We start from the raw sequence: 19836 nt of genomic DNA on the forward strand, positions 1-19836 counted from the left end.
CTCAAGTCAGGCCCCCACCTCCAAGGTAGGGGATTCCATCTGACATGTCAATATGCAAGTGGTGGCTGGAAGGGTCTGCAAACACGAAGCGTCACAGAAACAGCCTCATGGCACCAACCCAGCAGCAAGTGCCCTGCTCAGAAGTGCCAGGCTGGGGCGACCCCTCAGAACCCCATAGCTGCCCTGTGGTGCCCACTCCCATTTCTCAGCACAAAGCAGCTCACCCCAAGGCCCCAGGGTAAACGGCAATCCAAACAGCAGTTGGGGCATGTGGAGGTCAGAGTAACGTGGGGGTAAGGGATGAGCCAGGAGAGGAGGGTCCCCAGTCCCATCGGCTACCTTGTCCCAAGACCGGGCCTGCTATGACGCTGATCCATTCATAAACATTTATTGAGAGCTGACTGGGTGCCCAGCGCCGGGGAAGGAGGGCTGGGGTGCCTGAGAACCACCTCCTTCCATGAGGTGGTCGGAGCGCCCTTTGGGCTGTGCTCCCAGACGGGGCTCCTTTGCCAGGCCCTCACGCTGGGGGCAGGGCCTAGGGGCGGATCCTCGGAGGGTGAGTCTTCCCTGAAATCCAGCCTCCAGTGAGCCTGGGTCCCCAACCCCAGGTGAAGGCAGCATCCCCGTCCTGCCTGCTCCAGCCTCCTTAGGCAGAAGTGGAGGGACAGCAGGAGGAGGGGGTAGTTGCAGAAGGCTTCCCGGCACCTTTGGAACCTGGATTTTAAAAGCAGAAGGGGAGGAGAAAAACATTTAATAACAGGGATGATTCAATGCTCCGGAAGTACCGACTCAACCTGCAAGACTGCCATGGCTCTGGCGCCACCTGCAGGCTATTTCTGGAATAGCACCCTTGTGACATTCCCGGCCCAGGGCAGCCCCAGGTGGGACCCAGAGCCAGACACAAAGCGCAGAAACTCCAACTCAGTCCTGCCGTGCTGTCTCCTCGCGGCCGCAGGGCTCCGGGAACCCCGGGTTTGTTACACCCAGGTTACCTGGGAGGACGGCCTCAGGCAGCTTTTCTGTGCCAATATCCTGGTGAGGGCTTCCCCAACCCCCCCACACCCGCGGAGGCAAGTTTTCCTGTTCTCTCGGACTTGAGGGGAAAAAATGAAGACTGAGACCATCATCTTTGCGTCCCTTCAGCTTCCCACCTCTCCCAGTTGGACCTCGTCAGACCTCATAGGGAATACTATCTTCTCCTGGAAGCAGTCTCTTCTAACAGATGTTCACTGCACAGCTGCCGGGATAGGGAGGGGTCCTCCCACCCGGTGACTTCCCCAGGGGCTCACAGTCTGATAGGAGAGGCAGTGCCCACACCGGGCACCCAAAGGGGTGGGGGTACCGCCCGGTCAGACCCGTCTCCTCTGTTGCTGACTTCCTCAAAGGCAATGAAAGTTACTAAAACGGATTTCTCTTTTAAAACCCTGCAGAAGCTGAGGTCTTTCTTGTCTGTAATAATAACTGTTGCCATTTAAGACAGAGCTACTCAAAGCCTGCCGGTCTGTGGCCTTGCAGTATGGCAGCGTCAGGGGGAGCTGGTTAGAAATGCAGATGCTCAAGCCTCACCCAGACCTGCAGAACTGGAATCCACATTTGATGAGCAAGATTGGTGGGGGGGAGCGCCCTATGTGGTGGGCCATGCAGTGTGGGGAGAGCCCTTTAGACCTCAGGGAGGCTTCAGCCGTATTCTCTTCTAAACTTCAGCCCCAGCCAGTGGCTGATTGGCACACAGCAAACTCATGGTACTTCCCTCCAAACTGACGTTTCCCCAGGCGCTGGGACTCTCCCTCTTCGCCGCCTTGAACACCTCTGTCTGGAGGACCAGCCTCTTCCAACGCCTTCACATCCGTTCCCACGGTCCAGCCCGTTAGCCACGGTCTAACACATTCACAGTCAAACACATGCAGACCTGCTCTTGTCCCTTCCTTGGCTCCCTAGTTCTCAAGTCCAAACCCTTTAAGGTGACCAGCAAGGACCTACAGGTCCTTTTGCCATCCCTGAAATCTCTGACACCTTCCCCTCCGACATAACATGCACACACACTCTATCCCAGACACACCGAACTTCACTAAGTTCCTAAAGGAGCCCCATTGCCTGGGCTCCACTTCAGCGCTCCACCAAACTGAATTAGGCTTCCAGAAGTCACTTTCTCCAGGAAGACCTCCTGGACCCCTTCACCTGGATCAGGTGCTTCCTCTAGACTCCCCCATGCCTGTGTTTTAACTCTCACTCTCCCCATCTACCACGGCGGGCCAAGCCCAGCCCAGCGCTTGGCACCCGGCAAGCCTCAAAAACTATCTGGTGAATGAGCGAACAAGTGAGGCTCAGTTTCTCTAACTGAGCCACTTCCCTCTGGTCACACAGTTCCCACGTGCCAAGCCGGATTGGAGTCCCTGCTGTACCTATCCCCACACCCCACCGGTAGCCCCCACAGCCTCCCTGCTAGATCACACCGCGCCTGGAAAAGGATGGTGTTTCCCTTACGGGCCCAGGGAGGGAGAGTGCCTTGCCCAAGGCCACACAGGGAACCCCATCCCCAGCTTACCAGCGTAGGGCAACAGTTCTAGAATACTGCTCTAAGCTGTCTACATGGATTATCACCCCCCAACCCTCTGAAGTGGGTGACCCCAGGGGTTAACCCACTTCACAAAGGCCCCTAGGGGCTCAGCCCAGGGCAGACCCCCTCCTCGAGTTCCCCCAGCCACCTGCACAGGCACCTCCTCCTCCTCCTCGGTGGTGTCCGGAGTCCTGCGTCCTCGCCTTGTCCGAGCGGGCCAGCTTCCTGCCGGCCGAGTTGCGGGTGTTGTAGCTATAGACGGAGGTGTAGCCCTGGCTGGTGAGCGGGCAGAAGCGGCGGGTGTGGGCATGCTCGCGAGTGGCACCACACTGGGGGCACACGTAGTCTCGAAGGATGGGGCACAGCACCCGGCCCGCTTCGTCCTTGAGCACGTGGGACTGGTAGATGGCCCGGGACTCGCCGTTGTGCTTGCAGAAAGAGCACAGGCGTTCAGGAGCTGGTGAGGATTCCGGGCTGGGTGTCTGACCCTCCACCGGCTCTGGCACTGGTTCTGGCTGGGGGTCCAGCCTGGTCTCAGGCTCCTCTTCCCCACGCAGAGCCCCCACCAGGCGTGCCAAGCCCAGGTAATCTGTCCATAGATTGTAGGTCCCCATGGCTGGACACCGTGTGCCAGGCGGAGGGGCAGAGAGAGAAGAAACGCAGCCGCCCCAAAGCTTGTCTTTCTACACCTTCCTTCTTAACCCTCCCTTCCCCTCTCTGGAGCCGAGCAGTCTGGGCTGTCAGTTCCCTCCTTATACCTCCAAGGGGCTGAGAAGAGGGAGGGGCATGCTGTAGGAGGTGCCTTATTGTCACAGGGGGGGGCTTGCTGCCGCTCCCCCAAAAATGCACCTGCCCAGGGGATGCATGGTCTCTGGGTGGGCTGGAGGCGAGGGGGGGGTGATAAGACACAGGCTGCAGGGGGCACCAGTAATATGGAGCCACACACCCCACCCAGAGGGCATTGGGAGGGCGACCCCTCCTTAGAGTCTGCCTGCCTCTCCTGCCCCACAGGGTGATGGGGGTGGGAGGGTTGGAGGCCCCACCCGACAGACTAGCATTGATGTAACCAGTAACTTAGTAACTTCTTTCTTCCTTTTCCTGGGCTGGGGGAGGGGCCGAGTACCCCTGAGCTCTTTGGGAAGGGTTGGGGAGCTGTTGATGTTCCAACTGTCTTCGGAAGGAGAATGGGCCTGGCTTATGGGGTGGGGGGATAAGGACCAAGGCTCCCAGCTCTGGTCACCCTCAGGGAGCTTTCACACCCCTTTTCAGTGGATCCGGCATTTAATGGATGAACAAACTGGGGTATGAAACCACCTGCCCCTGGGGTTATTCACAAAGACAAGCACAAAAGCCTGCCTCCCCACGCAGTTAGCAGTTACCACCGGAGCCTTAGGTGTTGGAGAGCCTTAGGACCAGCTCGTCCTGGTCCTGGGGTGGAAAGGGGGTGAGGCAAAATGTTATGGGGGGCGGAGCAGAGCACAGGAACAAGTTGGGCTAATGGGGGGACTCCTAGCGCTCGCCAATGCCTTGACCTCCCCCTCAAATGAGACCTCAGCTCAGTCTCTGGAGGATAAGGTGTGCCCAGGAGTCACCCACGTGGGGCACACAGATGGGCAGGTGGAAGAATCAACTGGCGTCAAGGTGCTAGGTGGGCAACTGAAGGTAAAGCAGGGGTCTGCCGGTACCAGGCAAGGAGGGTGAGAAAGCTGGGCCCGGGACTTGAACGCAGAGAAGAGGTGCTATGCTGCCTACCCACCTCATTCATTCATTCATTCATTCATTCATTCAAGAAAACTCTATTGAGCCTTCCGGAAGCGGGGCTCACTAATCCGTTTCACAAAGGTTTCCCAGCTGCCCAGCCCTGAGCCTGTGATTCATGCCCCCAACCCTCCAGGATTTATTCTCCAAATCCAGCCTGTGTCTGTAAGGATCCCAGACACCAGCCCTCACCAAGGGGTGAGAGGCTGAGGTCAGGGTCAGGTACTGGCTGAGAAATTCTGGGGGGGAGTCCAGGGTGGGTTTTTTTCCCCATCGCATTCCCCTTAGGCTGTGTCCGGCCCAGACACAGTGACATTCATCCCTCGGTGGGTCTGGCCTCCGTCCTCACAACCCACCGACAACAATGAATGTTGATTGTGACCTTCGCTGTGGCCTAAGGGAGGGGATGTGTTCAGGATCCCCTGGCCCCCCCCAGATCTGGAAGGTGGGGGTCGTGATGGGTGGACGGCAGTTCCAGGCCTCGGGGTCCACTCAACGGTCGATGGTTTGCCTGAGCTGCCCAAACTCACCGACAGGTTGAATGTTCCCCCAAACCCTTGGCAACTTCTTGGGGAGTGGAGGCTGGGTGGGGGTGAGGGAACTGGATAGGGTGAGGGGAGAGGGGAGGGAATAAGGAATTTATAGAATCATTAAGTCAGCAAATAGTTATTAGGTGCCAACTCTGCTCTGGGAACCGGAAAAAGCAGGAAAAAATATAAATAATAACAGTAGATATTTATGTCACCTTTGCTATGTAAATGTAGCAGTACTGGGCCCTGGGCTCAATTTTTCATGCATTTACCCAAAGCGTCCTCAAAACGGCCCTCAGAAGTGCATATTACTTCCATTTGTCAGTTTGGGAGGCCCGTAGGGCACCGCTAGTGAGAGGCAGAGAAGGGATTCCTAGAGGCCCCATGATGTCTGGAGGCCAAGTGGTTCTTGCCCCGGGGGCATCGATGCAACAGAGAGATAAAACATTTTAATACAATGTAATACCTTGGTGAGCTTCATCCTGTTCCGGGCACAATTGTTTCTGAATCACAAGAACCCCCAGGGGTTGTCAGTCTCCACTTTGCAAATTGGGGCCGGCGGTGGGGCCGCTACCAGGCAGGCCCAGCCCGCACGTCCGCTTGCGGGACTTTTGGACAGGGGCGAAGCAAAAGGACCACAGAGGACCACAGGTTGCCCGCCTGCCTGCAGGGTCTCAGGCATCTGAACTCAGGCCCTTGTGGCGGTCAGCGCCCAAGCGCACAGACACGCGAGGGTTGCCCCGTTAATGCGGGGTGCGGGTTCGCTCACCCTCGGGCCTCGAAATGGGTTGCGGTCAAATCCCTGCTTCGGCTCTGATTGCGTCAAGATGCTGCCCGCTCCGCATTTCTTCACCCGCAAACAGGGCCCCCAGTCCCTCCCTCCAGGGGCTGCGCAGAGTTGGGTGCCCGCCCCCTCGGGTGCCCCTACGCGCAGTCTCAGGGGAGACCGCCCCCCACCTGGGTCTGGGGCCCTCCGAGGACAGTCTGGGAGGGGACTTCAAATTTCCTGTCCCCTCCCATTTCACTAAGGGCAATATCGAGCCCCAAAGGATGAACCCCCTGGCGTAACCCTAAGGTGGATTAGGGCCCCCAGGGGTGCTGAGCTTGAGTGAACCCCAAAACGACCCTCCTTGGAGGCGGCCTGAGGCGACGCAGCCCTTGAAGCCCCACCCCCGAGATCCCCACCTAGAGACAGCCTCCAGAGACCCGCCCCTCAGAAGCCACAGACTCAGGCCCCTCCCCCCAAACCCGCCCCCTCAAAGCCCACCCACAAATTGCACGTCCCTAGGACCCTCCCTCTAAAGCCCGCCCAGATAGACTACCATGTAGCCTGACCCCAAAACTCAACCGCCATAAAACCCGCCCCCTAAGCCGGTTCTCAAAGCGCCCAGCTCCCTTAAGACCCGCTCCGGGGCCCCGCCCTCAGGCCCCCCCCCCCGCAGACTTCCCATCTAGTTTTGGTTCTGGGAGCGCCCAAGCCTCCAGAACCCCGCCGTCTAGGATCTCTAAAGTCCGCCTGCCTAGACCCCCAGGGGGACCGCGCCCCTACGGAGTCCCCAAGGCCGTTCCCTGGAGCTCAACCCCGCTAAGGTCCGCCCTGGCACGACCTTCCCCCAAACCGGACCCCCTCGGAGCCCGCCCCCCGCAAGACCCGCGCCCCTTGAAATTCCCCCACCTCATGGAGTCCCTTCCCCAGAGCCCGCCCTCTCGCCCACCCTGGGCCGGGGTCCAGTCACGTTCCCACCCCTGTCTGGAGCTCCGGGTGGGGCGCCCTCTCCCGTGGCCCATCCACCCGGCCTGCAGGGCCCCATTCAGGCACAGGGTATCCAGGACCTTCTCAGGGAGCATGTGGGGGGTATCTTGCTTTGAAGATGGTGGTCCTAACAAGCAGAATATGGAGAGAGGAGGGGTAATGATAATAATGCTTTATATACATCACCCTATTATTAGAATACCCATTTTATCGATGAGGAAGATGAGGCTCTGAGAGTTTGGAACAGAACTCTCTCGGCAGTTCCTAAAAAGCTTTGTTCTTAACGACCACGAGGCTAGAATGCGGGGTCATCAGGCACGAGGCACTCTGGCCACAGTGCGTGGGGTGGGGGGCTCCCCATGACACCGCTGCTCCTTCTGTGCCTCCTCACAGGTTTCCCGGAGGGCTCTGACCTGGACCTACCTAGGAGGTAAGTTCCAGTGAAGGTGGGGCTAGGGCAAGAGGGCGGGGCTTCGGGCCAAGGGGAGGGGTGGGAGGCGGGCAGTGCCCAGACTCATCCTATGGGGGAGGGGCTGTCTGGGCACAACCTGGGGTCTGTCTCCCTTCGTCATGGTAAGTGTTGGCTTCCCGCCCTCGGTGTCCGTCTGGGTCTGACCGTGTCCCTCACAGGCGGGTATTTGTCTGGGTCCCCAGCCCTGCTGTGTGCGCTGTCTCTGGCTGTCTGGGGTCGCCTGTGTGTGTCTGGCCCTTTACACCTGATCTCCCCTCTTTGTCTGTCCACCCGTAGGACAGACATGTCCGGGGCTGCCCTTTGGTGAAAGGCGGCCTCTGGTCTGTCTGCATCTCACTGTCTGCACCTGGGGCCCTTAAGCAGGGCGCTGACTGTTCCTCCCACCAAGTGTCCTGAGGCCTTCTTGGGGGCTGACTGGGCCTCCAGTCTGACTTTGAAGCCCAGCAGGGTAGGAGGCAGGGAGTTGTCTCCTCCCACCCCCAACCCCGGGCCCTGGAGCAAAGCAGGGGTGCCCTTCAAGGCCTGCTTCTTCCTCATCCTTATTCCTGGGACCCTACACCCCAGCTGGGAGGGTCTGTCTGGGCAGGGGCCTGAGAATGACTGGGGTGGCGGGCAGCCTGCCAGAAGCCATGCTGACCCTGAGCCTATCCCCACCCCGACCCCCATCCTGAGCTCTGGGAAGGCAGGGCAGCTGGCAAAGGGTCTGGGGGTCAGGGTCGGAGGTGAGAGGTCTCAGTGGAGCCAGATGGCCAGGCAATGGATAGAGGCAGCTCTGCTGTCAAGTTGAAGAACAAGGTGGCGGGGCTGGTGGGGGGTGGGGGGCAGCATGAGGTCAGAGATGCAGGGCTTCCAGGGGGTGTCTAGTGGCTTGTGTGTCCCTGCATGTGTCCCAGTGTGCATCTGTCCTTGTGTCTGTGCCCTTGTGTGTGTGCATAGGACCTGGGGGGGCACATGGGGAGGAGGTGCTCGGGGCCTGGCAGACAAAGAGCCCATTATGGAACATGCAGTAACAGTGTATGTAGGGGTCCCCCTGTGGGGTCCTGTTGATGGCCCGGGCTGTCTAGACTGGCGGGCAGGGGCCCCTCATTTCCATGATACCTGCATGGCCTCTCAGGTTCCCACCCCGCCCTCCCCGGGCCGTCTGCCCAGCTTCCTCTCCGCTGCCAGCTGCTCAGGCTTTGGACTCCGTGTCCTCAGACAAGGGGCTTGTCTGTCCTGCCCAGACCTGGGGGTGGCCAGTCGGCCAGGAGCCTGAGTTTCCTTCTGAAGACCACCAGACGTGGAGCCAGGGCTGGGGGAGGCGAGAATGCTCCCCTGGGTTGGAGCTGGGGGCTGTGGAGGGACCTGGGGCAGGTTGATGAGAAATTCAGACACTTCTACTGAGGCTTGTGGGCTCCATCTGCAAAAATGCAGGCAGCAGCTGCCTATGGGCCTGTTACTGGGGGGCTGTGATGGGCTTGGGGGTCTGAGCTACTCTGGTGGGCTATTTTAGGGGGCCTGTGGGTGTCTGTAAGTCTAGGTGGGTGTGTGCCACAGTGAGCGGCTGTCTCTATGCCAGTTGTGCGTGTGCATGTCAGCACTCCTGTGGGCTGCTGTTTGTGTGTGGATGGATGTCAGTGTGACTCTGGTTGTGTGTCAGGCTAACCGTGGGTAATTGCAAGTCGATGTGTGAGCCAGTGTATGTGGGTGTCTGGCGTCTGTCAGTGTCACTGGGGGTGACTGTGGTTTGTGTCATCCGATTATGGTGCCCCCCGACCCTCCCCACTGAAAATTCAGCTCCAGGAGGGTAGGGATCTTCATCTCTTCTACTCCCAGTGCTAGAACAGTGCCTGGTGCATAACATGCTCAATAAGCAAGTGCTGGATTTGTGGGCTTCCAGGTGACTGTGGACTTCTGCATGTTCCTATGTCCTTTTCCTGTATGTCATTTTCACTGCACATGTTTTATTGTGTCTGTCTGTGGGTCAGTGATATTGTAGGTGTCCAAGGGTATAATCAAGTGTCAGGGTGGGTGACTATGGGTGTAGGTACTGTTGGAGTGTTGTATCTGTTTGTGGGTGACAGAGTTGTAATGGGTGTCTAGGAGGGTCAGTTTAACTGTATGTATGTAGGTCAAGAATACTATAACCCGATGTCAGGATGTCAAGCATCTGTGCAGACCTTGTACCATCTGTGTGTATGTGTGTCAGGTTGCCTGGGTGACTGTGGGTGTGTCCTTGCCTAGGCGGGCACATGGATATCTACGAGTGCATGTCCAAGTTCTTGTGAATAATGGTGTCTATGTGTACCTCTGTTGGGGCATTTACCTATCTGTGGTTGTCACAATTACTCTGGATGACAGCCCATCATGGGTGCCCATGGGACAGTGAGCCTAGGAGTATCTGTGGGTGCAATGGAAAACTATGTGTGTGTCAGCAAGGATGTGTCTACCACGGTCGGTGGCAGCTTCATTTCTCTGTGTGGCACTGTTTTCACGGGTGTCAGTCCTGGATGTCCCCGTCATTGTGGGTGATGTGTGTGCCCACGTGGCAGTGTTATGATGGGTGACTGTGTGTGTGCATGTGTGCATCAGCGTTCTTGCAGGTGATGTGAGTAATAATGAGGGTGAGGTACGTCGGAGTATAGGGTGTGGATTTGGGGGTCTTCACCAGCGATTTGGGGATATCTAATTGTGACTCTGTAAATGTATCTGTGAGCGGTCCAGGGAGGTGGAGAGTCAGTGGGAAAGGAGATGGGGGGGACTTAAATGTAGTGGGGTGGGGGGGCACTTCTCAGGTCCCATCAGCCAATGAGGGGTCTTCTCCGTCCCCTCCTCCCTTCCCCCCACCTCATGCCCTCCAGGGTGAGGGCCCTGTGAAAGGCGCCCTGTCGCTTTAAAAGGGCTCCCCAGCAGTGGGATTCCGGGCCATTTTTCCTTTTTATGGACACTTTTGGAGGGCGTGATCCTGTTAGCAAACCTTCGCCCCAGTAAATACCCTGCAGCCGCCGCCGGTAATGACAAGCCGGCGGGGAGCCCGCGGAGGGCGCCGGGGCTCCGGCAGGCGGCGCCGCTGCAGCCCCGGGCCCGCGGCCGCAGCGAGGCCCGAGCGAGGCCCCCGCCGGGATCGGTCTCTGCAGGGCCCGCACAGGCCTGCGCGGCCGTGAACTTGGCCGGGAGCGCCTTCCCGAATGCGCGCGCCGGCCGGGAGCCTCTCCCGGTCCCGGATATCCGAGGCCCCCACCCGCTCGGCGCCCCCAAGAACAAAGCTCGCCGCCGCCCTGTCCCAGGGCTCCCGCGGTCAGGTGTCAGGCGGCCTGGGCACCACTGCCCCTACGACCCTCGTCATGCCTCCCTGCCCCGCAGAGGCATCTCGGCCTGCCCTCCCCCCGGCGGCCCCCGCTCACTCGGGACTTGTGTGTCTGTCCCCTGTGGAGGGGTCTGGTCCTCCCGGGGCCCCTTCTCCGGGAAGGCGAGACACAGAGATGCCGCCGGGGCCTCCCCGCCCCCCTTCCCCAGCCGCCGCAACAATGGAGGGCCGGGCTGCAGAGGCCGGGTCGCCAGCCCCCCGTCCGCGAGCAGGTGCGCGAGGGGGCTGCGGCCGGGTCCCGCCGCCGCCCCGTCCGGCCGCGCCCCCTCCCCGTGGGCGGCCCCCGCGCCGCTCGCGCCCCCAGCCCGCCCGGCGCCCGCGCTCACCTTGTTTGGGGCCGCCGCCGCGTTTCCCCTCTCCTGTCCAAAACCCTCCCGGAAAAGCCCCCCGAGCCGAGGCGCCTGCACGGGAAATTGCATTTTGGCGGCTCCGGGGCTGGGCGGGGGCTCCCCAGGCCGCGGGCAGGGGGAGGGGGCCGCGGTGCTCCGGCGCCGGCTCGAACCCGCGGCCGCCGCCTCCCGCCCACCCGCCTGTCTGTCTCGGTGACGTGCCCGCGCTCCCCGCCGCCGCCGCCCCCTCCCTCCTCCCCGCGCCGTGCCGGGCGGTGGGTCCAGCCGCGGCCGTGTGCGCCCCGAGGCCTCCCGCCAGGCGCACCGGGACACAAGAGGGGATGCCCATGGGGCTCCAGGACGCAGCTCCTGGGCTCCGCGCAGGGGACACGGGGGCGCGAGCGGGCACACGCAGGAACCCAGATGCACGCAGACCTGAAAGGTGCACGGGGAGCAAACGTGCACAAAGGCACACGGACCACAAACACAGGGAAGGGTGTGCAAGGGGCTTCCAGACACAACCCCACCGGAGGAAATGGTAGGACATGCAGGAGCACCCGCCACACAAGGATGTCCATAAAGCCCAGCTACACGCATAGGGACACCCAGGGTCACACAGACACATGCAAGATACAGACACACACCACCTCCAAGGGACAGGAGGAATGTCCTCAGAACTGAAATATAGTACATAGAGGATCCCGGGGCACACACAGAAAATACTGGCACACAAATACACAGACTCACAGGAATGGCCCCAGAACACACACATGCATGCACACAGGCCCAGGGGCATCCACAAGGTACACAGACATACAAGTGTAAACATAAAACCAACACAGCTCCCCGTTCATCAGGTGCACAGCCATGGGAACACCCTGACACACAACACCTCAACACACATGGATATATACACAGGCACAACACACGGATACATACACAGAACAGAAACCCATAGAAACCTGACAGGTACACAGTCTCAGGGGCACACGCAGACACACAAAGTTCACAGGCACACAACTATATGCACAATCACTCATGTACAAAGGGCAGAGGCACACTAGAATCCATAGAACCGACACGCATACCCACAAAACCCCCGGGCAGGTCCCCAGGGCCACAGGGGTCCGCAAGGACACACAAAATACAGGGACACTTGGGGATATGTGTGCCTGGGACCATCTGGTGTAGGCACACACACAGGCTAGGTGTACAGGTCACATACAGGAAGTGGACTCAAACGTTGAACATGGGGTGGGGCTCTTCTGATTTCCTGGACTTGCTCACATGGAGCCCCCATCTTCTCACACAGACACACAGACACACACACACCACGTACATGGGCACACACAGTAGGAAAAGTACACTGGCTGAGGATTCCTCCAGGGATCTGCACACAGGTCCCCCCCACATACTCCCTAACAATACACACAATCCCTGCCTGCCGTGGCCACCTCGACTGGTGGAAAGAGGTCACCTCAGGGCAGACTGTGGTGCCAGCCGGACCTTCCATTGGCTGGGACTTAGCTGACAGATTTCTCATTCAGTTGATCTATTTCTCCCCCACTCCAGTCTGAGAAGGGGTAAAGAAAACCTTCGAGCCCCGCACCCCCAAGCCCAGGCCTTAACCTTTGTGGGCCAGGGCCCTGCTCCATCTGGCCATGCCCCTCCCCTTTGGGCCCCCTCACCACAGTCCTGCCTCACTTTCTCCTTGACAAGTCTCCCTTTCCCATACCCTCCCCCCTTGCTTCAGGTTTCAACCCAGAAAGCCAAGCTCCAGCTGGTCCAGGAGGGTGGATGTCCCCAGGACCCACCAGAGGCTATTGAGGTTCAGCCCTACTCTATACCTGACTTCCCCGCAAATGGGGGATAATTCCCTGGAAGAGAGGGCCACGCAAGGAAGAGGATGAGAGTAAGCAGTAACTGGGCCTCCGTGGGTGGGGACAGCTTTGTTGATGTCCCTTATGTGGCCTCCCCCTTCTAACTGAAAAGGAGGGGATTGTTTTGGAATATACAACATTTATTCGTTCAATCCCAATCATCTCAGACTCTTCCTGGCAAGCCAGTGAAGTGAATATTGTAATTTTTACATATGGGCAGCTGAGGCCCAGAAAGGGACTGCCTCTTGCCTAGGCAGGCACAGCCTGTAGGTTGCAGAGCTGGGAATCTCCCCAAGGCCTTTCCCCATCTGCTTTCAGGATGGGCTTGAAGAAGCTCTCCCTCCAGCTTTCTGACCTGCTGAGCTTCCCTCAACTGCCAGCAGGGGGAAGCAGACTCCAGAGCCCTCCCGCTGTGGGGGCAGGCGGGCTCTCAATTCCCTCTTCCTCCCAGCCCTCCCCACATCCCAGCAGCTGAAGACTCTGCCTGGACCCCGCAGGCTGGAATCTCCACTGTCAAGATGCAGGGGCTCCAGAAGAAAGGAGCTCTTCTTAAATAAAGCCCCTAGAACTGACATCCCGACCAAGGCCTCACTCGCTCGTGGTCCCTCTTTTTTTTTTTAAACATCTTTATTGGAGTATAATTGCTTTACAGTGGTGTGTTAGTTTCTGCTGTATAACAAAGTGCATCAGCTCTACGTATACATACATCCCCATATCTCCTCCCTCTTGCGTCTGTCTCCCTCCCGCCCTCCCTATCCCACCCCTCTAGGTGGACACAAAGCACCGAGCTGATCTCCCTGTGCTATGCGGCTGCTTCCCACTAGCTATCTGTTTTACATTCAGTGGTGTGTATATGTCCATGCCACTCTAAGGTCTAGCTCCACTCCTTGCTGCAACACAGGCTGGCAGGCAGCCTCTGCATTCCTGAACTGGGTCAGACCAGGAGAGAGGATTCCTGGATCCCGGCCCAGTGTTTAGTCCCACCCCTACCCCAAAGTCCTCTGAATATCCCCCGGAGCCCAGCACAGGATGGGAGGGTCAGTGGGGGAAGCCCCAGTGCCCGAGCCGCCTGGTTCCTTCTGGCGTGGGAACTGCCCTCCCCACCTCACCCCAGCCCCCAGTTCCTGGGGCCCCTGCCAGTGCTGACTCATAGGGGACCCACGGCTGTGACTCAGCAGCGGCCCTTCCTGAACCTCTCCCTGAGAGATTTCTCACCCTATGTCCCTACTGTCCCCTTGAGGGTCTCCTCAGGGACCCAGATGTAGGCTTGGTGGGTGTGTAAACCAGAAGGCCCTTCTCAGCTCCATCAATCCCTGAGCCCCAGTCCCCAAGGACCCCCAAGGCTGTGGCTATGGGTGGATATGCCTGGCTGTGGGGGTCTAGGGCAGTGCCCATGTGTGCCCAGATGTGTGCCCCAGGCAAGGCCCAGGCTGTGAGCGTGCCTTCCTCCACACTCCACTGGTGTCTGGGCAGAGGGTGCTCCAGGTCCATATGAGGCCCGGGCTGGGAGCTAGTTTACTCAACCACAGACCAGCTTCTCCAGCCATTTTCCCCCTCTCCGGAAATGGCAGCTCCATTCTTCTAGCTACTCAGGCCAAAGCATTTCTTAACAAATGCAACCCATTTACAAATTCAGTTGCTGTCCTTTCTAAAGGCACCTAGAATCTTACCCTCTCCAGAGCCCCCATGCAGGTCCAGCCCCCATCATCTCTCCCCTGGACCTATGCAGTTGCCACCTCCTTGCTCTCCCTGTCCCAACCTCCCACAGTCTGTTCCACTGCAGCCCAAGGGCACCTGTGCACACCTTAGTCCCTCTTCTGCTCAGAACCCTCCATGGCTCCCATTTCATTCATACCAAAAGCCCAAGTCCTCCCTGCGGCCCTGCACACTCTATCCCGTCCCCTCCCTCCCTCACCACCTCTACTCTGTCCCTTATTCCCTCTACTCCAGCCACATGGGCCTCCTCACTGTTCCTCAAACACACCAGGTATTGTCCGGCCTCAGGACCTTTGCACAGGCTGTTCCCCCTGCCAAGAACTCTCTTCCCCCAGATACCCACCCACGTGGCTGCCTCCCTCACCTCCTTCAGGTCTCTGCTTAAATATCATCTCCTCAGTGAGACCTTCCCTGACCCCCCCCCAATTTAAAATCACACCCCCTTGCTTTATCCTGCTCTATTTTTTCTTTCCCATTGGCCTATCACCTTTGAACACACTATATGTTTTACTGCATATTCTTGTTTCTTGTCTGACTCCTTTAGTCACATGTCAGCTCCCTCAGGGCAGGAAGCTTTGACTTGATCACTGTTGGAGCACTGAGAGCAGAGTCTCAGACTGTTGTGTGGACGTATTGATAATTACCATGTTCCTGGCATGTTGGGAAACAAAAAAGACATAGCACCCTCCTGCCACTGTCGGTTGGGGCAGATAGTCACGTAGCTAGCCGATTGCAGTGAAGAGTTTTCAGTGCTGAAAGCCAGAAGCACAAGGGAGTATAGGGGAGGCATGGGGCCAGCCTGGAGGATGAGGTGCAATCAGGGAAGGCTTCTGGAGGAGGTGAGTTGAGGCAGGGCCTTGAAAGCCAGTGAAGAGTTTGGATATAAGTATAAGGCTGGAAGATTTGGAAGGTTTTAATTTTTAGTTAGGTTTATTGAGGTATCATTTACATAGAGTAAAATTTAGCCCTTACACTATTCTGAGTTTTGCAAATGCATAGAGCTGTATAACCACTGCCTGAATCACAATATAGCAGATATAATAGGAGTATGAGGTCACGTGCACCAGGCCATGCACACAGCAATGGGGACACGGGTAGAAGCAGAGGGCCAGAGGGGAGACCAGTGTGGCTGGCTGTCCATTGGCCTGGATTAGGACAGAGCCCTGGGGGACAGGTGGGAATGGGAAGCTTCAGGAAATGGGGCGGACAGGTCTCAGAGGTGGACCAAGTGTGGAGGTTGAGGAGGAAGGGTGGGCAGGTTGAGTCAGAGGCACCTGTGGGCCCCCCGGGAGGAGATATTCAGAGAGGGAGGTCATCGATACGTGGTGGTGACCAAAGCTACACCTAGGTCGGAGAGCATTTGAGAGGCATTTCACAAAGACTGAGGAGGAGAAGGACGGGAAGAAGGTGGGAGAAGGGCCACCAGGAGAATGTAGTGTCCTGTGGCCAAGGAGGAAGTGGGCAAAGGTGACAGATTCTTTTTTTTCTTTTTTGGTCATGTGGTGTGGCATGCAGGATCTTAGTTCCCCCACCAGGGATCAAACCCATGCCCCCTGCGGTGGAAGCATGGAGTCTTAACCACTGGACAGCCAGGGAGTTCTCAAAAGATGACAGAGTCTATATAGAGGTCGAGGACAGTGATGACTGGGAAAATTGGCCTGACTCAGCAACTTGGTGTCAGTGGTGTGATCAGGCAACCCCTTGAGAAGGAAGGAAGGGAAGGAAACAGAGGCAGTGAGCCCAGCGCGGCACTCTCCAACACAAGTACTGTATACTGTAAGCCACAAACGCAATTACACATGTGAAATTTTAAAAAATTTTAGTAGCCCCTTTGCAAAAAAGTAAAAAGAAACAGGTGAAATGAATATTGATAATATATTCGATTTAACCTGATATACCCAAAATAGCATCGTTTCAACATGTAATCAAGATTTAAAAAACCCTCTCAATCAGATATTTCACATTCTTTAAAAAAGCTTGAGGGACTTCCCTGGTGGCGCAGTGGTTAAGACTCCGTGCTCCCAATGCAGGGGGTCCAGGTTCGATCCCTGGTCAGGGAACTAGACCCCACATGCATGCTGCAACCAATAGTTTGCGTGCGACAACTAAGGAGCCCGCCTGCTGCAACTAAGACTCGGTGCAACCAAATAAATAAATCAATAAACAAATATTTAAAAAAACAAAACTTTATATTTACAACATATCTCAATTTGGAATAGCCACATTTCAGGTGCCCAGTAGACAAGGGACAAGTGGCAATGTCACTGGTAAAGCACAGATCTAGACAGGACCCAGTTTTGCCCTTGCATGACTCACCTCACTCACATCTCCTTAATCCCCACCCTATCGGATCCTGTCTTTATTAGTTGATTTCCCCCACAAAAACTTGTACACAAATGTTCGTAGCAGCATTATTCATGTTAGCCAAAAAGTGAAAAATACCCAAATGTCCATTAACTGATGAATGGATTTAAAAAAAATGTGGCATATCCATACCACATATGATTTGGCAATCAAAAGGAATGAAGTTGTGATACATGCCACAACATGAATTCATCTTGAAAAGTGAATGAAGCCAGTCAGAAGTCACATTATATAAGTCCATTAATATAGAGAGACAGAAAGTAGTTTAGGGGTGCCAGGGGCTGGGGGAGGGGAGGGACTTGGGGAGTGACCACCTATGGGTGCTGGGTTTCTTTTGGGGGACAAAGAAAATGTTCTAAAATCGATTGTGGCAATGGTTACACAACTCTGTGAATATACTAAAAACATTGAATTATTTACTTTAAATAGGTCGATTGTACAGTATGTGAATTTTAGCTCAATAAAGCTGTTATAAAAAATATTTAATCTTAATTACTGAGTGTTTCTGTGCTCCCTTAAACTTTGCCTCCCAATGGAGTGCCTCTCTCTTCTCAACCTAGTCCAGGCCCTGCTATTCTTCCCACACCACGCTTAAGAGGGACAGATAAGGTAGAGAAAAGGCCCCAGGGCAGGTCCAAGGAGGGGAGGCCTGGCCAGGGAGATGTGGCCAGATGTGCCCCCAGCGCCCTTGTTTCCTACCAGAAGTCATGGGCTTCCCTGAGTTGCAGGCTCTCCGAGGTGGGAAGAATGATGCCTCCAAAGCCTGATTCCAAGGGTCCCGGCCTACCGGCGCAACCAGACAGCCTGACTCAGTTTGCCCGCTGTATGCGTGTGACCTTCCGCTGTCCCCCTAGTGACTCAGGCTGCTTGGAAGCCCCCTCCCTGGGGATGCTCGGCTGCCCACGATGACTTTTCACAGACATTGTGAAAGTGGCCTGGCGCCCGGGGTCCTGCGGGCAGCCCACCAGGGCCTTGTCCCCACAGCCTGTCTCCCCCAGAGGGCCTGGGTCTGGGGGAGGGAGGTGGGGAGCTCTTCTCAAAGGGCCTTTGTGGGAGCGGCTGGGACGCTGTGGGGGGGCTGCCGGGGGACCACGCCCTGCGTGACTCACTCTTCATTGCTGGGCAGTGACTCACGCCTAGGCCCCCCTCCTGCCCGCTTGCAGCAGGTGCTGCCAGCGCCAGTTTCGGGATGGGGGCCCCCCGAAGCCAGGTTCATGCCACCTTACAGCGGGCCTGTGATCTGCACTCATTTCCAGGGGTGCCCGCCCTGCCCTGCCCTCCTCGCCCTGCAGGGCTCAGACCACGGAGAAAACTTCCCACAGTCCCTCTTGTTCTTGGTGGGATGGGGCGGGGGGCACAGCCCTGGTACTGAGATGTGCCAGCTATTATCTCACGTATGATTCGTGGAATCCCCAAACCACCGGAGTGGTAGGGCGTTCTTGCTACCTCCTTTAACAGATGAGGAAACTGAGGCTTGGTGAGATTATGAAGTTTGCCCAAAGACCTAAGAAGCAGATCAAACCCAGAGTTGGGGCATATCAAAGTGATGCCCGAGTGTATATGGGTAATGATCCCAGCTGCCTTGTGCACCAGTAATGGGTTACTGCAGCCTGTAATGTTGCGTCCATTTTACTGATGAGCAAACTGAGGCAATGAACGCCTAAGCCACACCCGAGAGTGAGAGGCTGGGACGGGATTCGAACCGATATCTGCAGCCGGGGCTTGTTCCGACGCTTCGCAACCGGCCTTGAGCACCCACTTGGGGGCTGGGGCGCCCCAGCCGCCGGGCCCCTCCAGCCGCCGGGGCCAGCCGGGACCCGGCCGCCCGCCAGGCTGCCGGGCGCCGCGCCCGCCTGCATCACGCCGCTGTGAGTCACCGAGCGCGCCGGCCCCGCCCCCCGCGCCAACAAACAGCGCGTTGCCTGGCAACCGCCGCAGGTTCCCCGCCCGGGCCGCTCTCGAGGACCGGGGTTCGAGCCTCCAGCCCGGTGGAAGCTGTGAGAGGCTCCGCGAGCCGGTGGCTTAACTCAGATTAGGGACTTAGATCAGGCCTGCAGTCCTGGATAGCACGGAGATGAGGGCGAAAGACACAGCAGTGGTTCAACGGCAGGGGGGTGGGGGTGGCGCGGGGTTGGAGTGTGGGGGGAGAACAGAGGGTCCCTAAGCCAGACCTGCCCCTGGTTCTCAGGAGGCCGGTGCCAGGGTCAGGGGATGGCACTGGAGACTCGCTGTGGGGTGAGACGTGCCCTGAGGAGCTGGGCTAGAGCTGTGGTCAAGAAGCCATTGTCCTAGAGGGATCTTGGGGAGCCGACCTGGGGGTGGGGATCAGGAGGGCTGTGGTGGGAGCTTTTGGCTTTTCACCATCCCCCCACCCTCAAAGGCGCTAACACAACGAGCACGTTCTATGTTCCAAGCTCTGTTCTACACACGTGTGTACCTATGGACATTAATGTTCGCAACAGCTCTCTGACATTCCACTGGTATTATTCCCATTTGACACATGGGGAAACCGAGTCACAGAGAAGCAAAATCCTTTGCTAGAAGAGCATCAAGCTTGAAACCAGGCTCCTTTGCTCCTGTCAGTGGGTGCATGTCCCCTCTTGGGGGCCGTCATATCTGTGGGAGTCTCCAGCGTGGTTATGAGTGACAAGTCCACTTGGAGCTTGGGTGGGACATGTAAGGCTGTGATAGGGGCTGGGTGGGCTCCTTGGGGACTGTTGACACAAGGCTGTGTCCTCCAGAGGCTGTGCCAGGCCCCCTCCCAGGCTGCCAGGCTATTTGAGGGCAGGGAGAGAGTTCCCCAAGGGCCAGCATCACTTCACCCTAGGCTCCCCAGGACCCATACTAGCCACCACGGAGCTGCCCATGGGACCCCTAAGGGGGCTGCATGAGGGGTTTCCCAGGGCCCCAGACCCCGTGGGGTAGGGAAAAGAGTAGGTACCAATGCTGGAGCAGGGTGGGCAGGGACACGCCCCAACCCCACCCCTGGCTACCTTTGCGTCATTTAAGAAACGTTCATTTTACTTAAATGATTGATTAAATTACCCACATGTTTGAGTGAGGAGACAGAAGTGTACAGAGTCTCTGGAGAGTGTAAAGTCAGAGGGTCATGGTGGGAGGTGAGGAAGGCT

General features: G+C 57.4%; 1 protein-coding gene across 2 annotated transcripts; it reads right to left on the reverse strand.

Annotated features, from left to right (window-relative positions):
* Positions 1-390: 390 nt before the first annotated feature.
* Positions 391-3236, reverse strand: NANOS3 (nanos C2HC-type zinc finger 3). 2 transcript variants are annotated; one of them, XM_082622933.1, is made up of 2 exons: positions 2718-3236; positions 391-714 (listed from the first exon to the last, which is right to left on the reverse strand). In XM_082622933.1, the coding sequence occupies exons 1-2, from the start codon at positions 3169-3171 to the stop codon at positions 647-649; spliced, it is 522 nt and encodes a 173-aa protein (XP_082479059.1). In that variant the 5' UTR covers positions 3172-3236; the 3' UTR covers positions 391-646. The 2 variants fall into 2 exon arrangements, with proteins under 2 accessions (XP_082479059.1, XP_082479058.1); XM_082622932.1 differs by having other exon boundaries at positions 2706-3236.
* Positions 3237-19836: the final 16600 nt, after the last annotated feature.

This window comes from Mesoplodon mirus (assembly GCF_964341445.2).
Source record: "Mesoplodon mirus genome assembly, chromosome: 5".
NCBI classification, from domain to species: domain Eukaryota; kingdom Metazoa; phylum Chordata; class Mammalia; order Artiodactyla; family Ziphiidae; genus Mesoplodon; species Mesoplodon mirus.

Coding starts and splice junctions, on each gene's coding strand:
- NANOS3 (XM_082622932.1), bottom strand. CDS start 3,171: ATGGGGACCTACAATCTATGGACAGATTACCTGGGCTTGGCACGCCTG. Junction 715..2,705: donor AGGAGGAGGTGCCTGTGCAG/GTGGCTGGGGGA, acceptor TTTAAAATCCAG/GTTCCAAAGGTGCCGGGAAG.